Source organism: Montipora foliosa, chromosome 1 (genome assembly GCF_036669935.1).
Source record: "Montipora foliosa isolate CH-2021 chromosome 1, ASM3666993v2, whole genome shotgun sequence".
Classification (NCBI taxonomy): domain Eukaryota; kingdom Metazoa; phylum Cnidaria; class Anthozoa; order Scleractinia; family Acroporidae; genus Montipora; species Montipora foliosa.
Genome location: NC_090869.1, coordinates 62,764,437 through 62,771,397, shown reverse-complemented (window position 1 = coordinate 62,771,397; position 6,961 = coordinate 62,764,437). Strand labels below are relative to the sequence as shown.

The 6,961-nt window shown below is 40.8% G+C and overlaps 1 protein-coding gene across 4 annotated transcripts in view; it reads left to right on the top strand.

Moving 5' to 3' along the window:
- LOC138004123 (recombining binding protein suppressor of hairless-like) overlaps positions 1 to 6,375 on the top strand; it is a 33,505-nt gene extending 27,130 nt beyond the window's left edge. For 2 of the 4 annotated variants that reach the window (XM_068850565.1, XM_068850573.1), the window contains 5 exons: positions 388 to 456; positions 1,011 to 1,082; positions 2,198 to 2,353; positions 3,660 to 3,763; positions 5,564 to 5,911. In XM_068850565.1, coding sequence (XP_068706666.1) covers positions 388 to 456; positions 1,011 to 1,082; positions 2,198 to 2,353; positions 3,660 to 3,763; positions 5,564 to 5,774 — 612 coding nt within the window. In that variant the 3' untranslated portion in view covers positions 5,775 to 5,911. Of the gene's footprint in view, positions 1 to 387; positions 457 to 1,010; positions 1,083 to 2,197; positions 2,354 to 3,659; positions 3,764 to 5,563 lie in introns of all 4 variants that reach the window. The other 2 variants (XM_068850550.1, XM_068850557.1) reach the window with 2 other exon arrangements.
- The last annotated feature ends 586 nt before the right edge of the window (positions 6,376 to 6,961 follow it).

Here is a 6,961-nt window from a genome sequence, read left to right as displayed (position 1 = left end):
TCCGCAGCAGCTTTGCACAATAAGGTTTTGGCACAAGGCAAGAAGTCAATGTTATATAGTTATTACTCAACCAAACATACATGAAAAAACTTGATTGATGATGATTTTGCCAGCTTAGTATGGTAATTTAAAAATGTTGTCATTCTTCGAAAGCTGTAAAGCTCTCTGTAAGAGCTTGATATTTGTGTTCAAATTAATTGGTTTCTTTGAATTTGAAAACGTTGTCAGACTGTCAATCATGCAGGGATTTGAAAACAGTGGCCTGTTGCCCATAGTTTAGACATATAGTATTACTTTTTAACATGTGTTTTACAGATGAATTCAATAGTTCATACTGACAGCTCATGTAATAATGTGATTGTTAATCGCAGTTTTCAATCTTTTAAGATAATACGAAAAGTGGACAAGCAAACAGCTTTATTGGATGCTGACGATCCAGTGTCCCAGCTTCATAAGGTATGTTGTGTTTGCCTCGCGTCTTAATTATATGAAATGAATCAATTAATGTTAAGGCACTGTTACACTGCGAAATGTTTCATGCAACTTGTCTCGCAATGTTTTGGCGACATTGTAGGGGGACAAGTTGCCCGAAACATTTAACAGTGTAACATACCCTGCAACGGCCAAAATCGTTGCGAGACAAGTTGCAAGAGCTGTTTCCGAAAGTAGAATTAAGTTCTACTTTTCGTGCAACTTGTCTCGCAACGATTTTGGCCGTTGCAGGGTATGTCACTGTGTGAAATGTTTTGTGCAACTTGTGCCACCACAATGTCGCCAAAACATTGCGAGACGTTGCACGAAACATTTCACAGTGTAACAGTGCCTTTACCCTGACTGCAATGGCAGTGCACAGTAAAGAGATGTATTTATCAGTGATTATTCAGGGATTAGTGGTTCAATCACTCTTCCAGCGAGTATCAAAGGAGCTAGGCAATCAAACCAGGTCCAGGCAGGTGGTGTTGAGCTGAATTTTTTTTTCATCTTCACAGTTTGACTCTCTATTTTTACAGGTGGCGTTCTATATGAAAGAAACAGAACGTATGTACCTCTGTCTTTCACAAGAGAGAATTATTCAGTTTCAAGTAAGTCGAGGAATACTCTGTACCCCAAAAAGCCACATCTTTCTCTGCCATGTATTTTCCCATATGGCTCTCTCAAGTAGATTGAGCTTTATTCTGACTTTAAGCAATGGCAGAAAACTGAAGGAAAACCCGGGGGAGGGGAGGGGGGTGAGGGTGAGAAACAGCACAAACAACTACACTGTAGGCCCCAGTTGTTCAAAAGGTGGATAACGCTATCCACCAGATAAATCACTATCCATTGGATAGGGCAATTGGTTTTGCTACACGACTTATCCACTGGATAGTGATTTATCAGACGGATAGTGCTATCCATCATTTGAACAACTGGGGCCGGGATATTAATACTGTCCATATTGGTTGGAGGAGACTGCTCTGACAGTGATGCCAACCATGTTTCCCTCAAGCAGACAACACAGAGAACTGGCCTCGGTTGTTGAAAAGATGGATAGCGCTATCCACCAGATGAATCACTATCCAGCGTAGACACTAGCAAAACCAATTGAGTTATCTCTAGTGATTTATCCAGCGCTATCCACCCTTCGAACAACTGGGGCCTGATGTTTTCCTTTAAAGGGACAAAATACGTCGCTTGAAGTAAGCTAATAATTTTGCCTTAAAGTTTTTAAAATAGGCCCTTCGCATGAACATGTCACGTGACCTTGTCAATCATAAGAAGTGATCGTGTTACAGAAAGAATGTCGAAATAGAAAGACCGAGATGAAATTAGTAAGATTGTTAATTTTGAAGCCACTGACGGTTAAGTGTGTGAGTTAAGAGCACTTTGGAAGTTGAAAATGTAAACGAAGGCAAAGCTTGCCAGCAGCTGTTTTTCACCTAACTCTTAGTTAAGTTTTAAGCATTAGAATCACTGTAAAATCTCTCACCTAAACGTCAGGGGCCTCAAAATTGACCTTCTTACTAATTTCATCACGCGCTTTACATTTCTGACTTCTACTTTGTACCACGACCATTCTGTTTATGATTGACAATGTCACGTGACATGGACATGCAAAGGACCTATTATCACCCAGACCGAAGTAGTCAACAGGCATTCATTTCTTCACTGACGCCACAATCTTGTATGTCTAAGCTGTAATTTATTATTAATTTTGTAGTCAACACCTTGTCCAAAAGATCAGAATAAAGAGATGATCAACGATGGAGCCTCCTGGACAATAATAAGTACAGACAAATCAGAATACAGTTTTTTTGAGGGAAATGGTCCTGTCAGAACACCCATCACCCCTGTCCCGATAGTAAGCTATTTACAGGTACGTTCAACAGCAGGCATTTAGTTTCTTAACAGCAGTATCATCGTGCAATACCATAACTTTACCTTAAGTGTCTTGTTAACAGGGGGACCAAACAAGACCTCCGGGAACTGATACATCATCGCCATTGCATTGTCATCGTCATTATGGTGATTATTTCCTGCAGGATTTGTCCCTCAGAGAAAGAGGCTTTCCTCTTGCACCAGGCAACTATGGGTACCCACTGTACACCGTTTGGTTATGAGAAATTCTCTGTTTTTTAACACTTTTATTTAAGCCATTAATGATTCAGATGTCTAACATGTGACCCTCTTATCAAAATTATGTAATCAAACTAGAGGAAATCAAGTCAAATGTTGTTTGTTGACATGATTAGAGGGGAAAACAAGATTACCCTGCAGGAAAAAACTTCATAGGACAGAGTAGATAACCAAAAAGCGCAACCTACAAAGGGCAATTAAGTCTGGGAACCTATCCCTGGCCACCTTAGTTGAAGGCGTGTGCTCACTGATTCCGCTATCTCCGCAGCATTTTTCAAACGAATTCATCACTTTTCCTTATTATCAACTTATAACGCAACTGTTATAGCTATCCAACCTTTTTTGCACTGTTCCTCAAGCGGTCCTTTTTTGAACTGGCAAAGCAATGTACATGTACATTTGCCTGAACTTTCCACCTTTTCACCACTTTCCTTGCGTAATCTTAAGACTTCACATGACAGGGCATAACGCCTTGGCAACGTTACAGCTTGGTTTGACATAAAGAGGTCTCTTTTCACTACTTGCGCAATCTCATGATGCAATTCCTTTTGGAGGGTTCTTTGCATAAAAAAATAGATATCCTGTTCACTATAGCATGTTACAGTCCCAAGAGTAAAATTTGCTGTTTGCCTCCGTTTCAAAGCGAGTCCTGATGCACAAGTATTTAGATGGAAAGGAGTGGCGTATTTTCATGCAAATCAAACTCATTATCATTTGAATAGTTGAGCACCAAGACTCGTTTTGAACCAGAGGCAAACGGCAACTCAGAAATGGCCCAACGAGTGTCGTAAAACAAATACCAATGTCATTTCTTCGACCAATCACATCAGGTAGAAACAGCGCAATGAAGCAATCCAAATTTGTAGCAATTCCATGTATCTGGTTCAAAGCGCGAGAAAAATTGCAACTTGAAAAAAAAAAAACGACTTCAACGAGTTGAAACCGATGGAATGCCAGGCCAGTCAGTTGTTTCTCCATGAGTCAGTCTTTGTCATTCTTCCTCTAGAATTTCCTAGTGATTTCGTACTCTCTTTCCAAACCTGTAGTTGAATGGTGGCGGTGATGTTGCCATGCTGGAGCTGACAGGAGAACATTTTACTGCTAATTTGAAAGTTTGGTTCGGAGATGTGGAAGCAGAAACAATGTACAGGTAAGTAATTTAGAATCCACAAACCAAGCAAGGACCGGCCAACAAGGAATGATGTAGTTAATAGGGAGTTTAAGAAACCACCACCGCTACGGCGAAGAAAACGTCACGTCAAACTATTGGTGTTTCACGATGTTTTCAGTGTGGCCCAGTGGTTAGGGCGCTTGCCTTGAGATCTGGAGATTCCGGGTTCAAGACCTGCTCTGACCACTCGTTGAATTTGATCCTGGTAGTCCCTGGTTCAACTTCCCAGCTGCACTTGTAAATAGCCAACTGGTTAGCCTCCGGCCAGTTGGGATTCTTAACAGATGTAGTTGTTGTGTTCTGTTGTTTCGTTGATTGTGTTTCATTGTCTCTGAAAAGCCCCTATGGGGAGCGGTCAATTAAGTATGTATTGTATTGTATTGTATTGTATGTTTCAATCTTGTTTATGTTGTACACTATGGACGAAGTATGCTATAACCACATTGGTACGTACGCATTTGAAGCGAAGAGAGCGGAAGCAAAGATTCACTGTTGTTTGTACACGTTATCGTCAAAACCTGAAATGGTCATTTTACGTTGTTGTTTTGACGAGTATAGGAGGCAAATGTACAGAAATGCGTGTCGCACGTGCAGTGCGATCATTTTTTCCTCTTCTAACACCTCTTCTATCACCCAACTAGTGGACTAATGCAAATCCTGCATTTTGATTGGCTACGCTACTAGAGGACTATTAGTAATAGTCCTCCAGTAGCGAAAAGCGTGACACTTTCTTTCGTTTTATTCCCAAATAAAGATTTCTTGAACTTGCATTTGCTAACTTTGTTATTGCCTTTTCTGTCCGACTAGTTGGGTGATACTAAAACAATTAGACCCTTCGCCCTCAAGGGCCACGGGTCAATAGCCCATTCTGCTTCGCCTCATGGGCTATTGACCCGTATCCTTTGCGGGCTTTGGGTCTAATTGTTCAATATTTGCTAGCTTTCACGTGTTGTTGTCATGAAGATAATGTGGCTATTTAAGCCAGTTTTCTCTGTTTTATTCCAAATTTGGTGAACGGTGTTTTAAAGAATTTTTCTCCAGGCTGCCTGTATGGCACAGAAGTCATACATGGAGCAAATTGCAACTGGATGGGTACGAACGGTTTTAAAGTAAAGATAGAAAATGACTGGTTTATATTTGTATGGCCCTCGTTGTCGTCAAAACCTTGCGGGCTTTGGGTCTAATTGTTCAATATTTGCTAGCTTTCACGTGTTGTTGTCATGAAAATAATGTGGCTATTTAAGCCAATTTTCTCTGTTTTATTCCAAATTTGGTGAACGGTGTTTTAAAGAATTTTTCTCCAGGCTGCTTGTATGGCACAGAAGTTATACATGGAGCAAATTGCAACTGGATGGGTACGAACGGTTTTAAAGTAAAGATAGAAAATGACTGGTTTATATTTGTATGGCCCTCGTTGTCGTCAAAGCCTAAAATTTGGTGATTTGACGCTGTTGTTTTGCGGAGTAGGGCAAAGAAATGCACTGAAATTCTCACCTGCAGCACGATTAGTTTTCGTTTTCAACCAATAAAATTCTTGCTTTGTGCCGTTGTCGTTGTCGTAGCTGTCGTCATTTCTTAAAACACCCTATTTGGTGATTTTAAGTCGTTGTGATGCAGATTGCGCATGCGCGCTGCATGTGTAGCACAATTATTTTTGATACTATTGTTTTGTGGCGTTGTTGTTGGTTGTGGTAGCCCTCGTTGTACTGTTTCTTAAACTCCCCATTGTAATTGAAGTTGCTGTGTTGTAAGAGTAGTTTTGCACTCTTGTCATTGCAGATGTGGCGAAAGTCTCTTGTGTGTTGTCCCTGACATATCAGCGATACGTGGCGGTTGGAGATTCGTTCGTCAGCCTACTGAGGTCGCAGTCAGTCTTGTTCGTTCGGATGGCGTCATTTATCCAACAGGACTGACATTTACATACACTCCTGAACCAGTGGAGAGACCAAGTTCGTGCTTTTCAGAAACCGTCCTAAGGGCCGATATTTGAAGGCGTTTTGAAAAAAACGGACTTCGAACGAAAGTGAACAATGCAAAGCCGAAGTTCAAGTTTGGCCCGACTTTTTCCGAACAATACACGGAAGACAGACGAACGTTCGTTCGGCTTTGCGAAACTTTCAATACATTTAAAAGTGACAGTAATCCAAGAAGACTTGCTAAGGATCTTCTTAAATACGCTCTTGCAATTATACTACGTGTAAACACTGCTAGGAGATAGTAGGTTTTTCTTACAATCGTGAGAATCGTTTTCGTGCATTGTTTAGCTGTTGTATAGCTTCCAGTTCAAATTTGATATATATTAATCGTTAGTAATATATTGTTTGCATCGCTGCAACGTGATGAGATAAGTTGTAAGTAGCCGGAAGCTTTCCGTTCTTTTGAACCATGAAATGAAGTGGTGAAGAAAAATTTTACGAATGCAAATAGAGACGAAGCTTCGCGTTTACAGGGAAACGGGCCGAAAGTTGCTCTTTCCCCAAACCCAATGAAACTTTTTTTGATTTCAGGTAGTTTGCCTGTTGGGAAAAATATACTGCGCAAATACTGAAAAAAAAAGCTATAATAAAAGGATGTTCTTTCTTCTAAAAGGACCACCGCCCTGTCGTTTTTTCCCCTTGAGGGCAAAGTCTTGTTCTTTATATAGAGCATTTTCACTCACGTGACCAGCAGCCGTATTGGATTACTGAAACAAAAGAAAGTATTTGCATAAAAATCAGAGTTCAACTCCCCGAGGATTAGTTTGGTACACCATCATGTCTGCCATTTCTTTGTTTTGGAACACTAACATGGCCGCCGTGACGTGATGTGAAAACGCTCTATGGGCAAACAAAAGATCACTCAGTAGCTCTTTTTGTTCGTCCAGCAGCAATAGGCCATTTTGCAGTTGTTTGCTCAGCGACCTAGCCTATGAATGGCTGCGAGGCTGCCGGTGACCTTGTCTTGATACAGCCCCCACTGCCTTTATCATGTAAATTATGTTGTCATTCTAATTAGTCCGTATTAACATTACAAAAGCACCAAGGTTTGTATCAAAACAGGGGTACCGGTAGCCTCGCTTCCATTCTTAGGCCTGGTAACTTAGCTACAACTGTAAAATGGTCTATTGTACATTGCAGCATTGTCATGTGTCTCTAGAGACTGGTTGCAAACCACTTATTTCTAACATTAGGGAGCTTA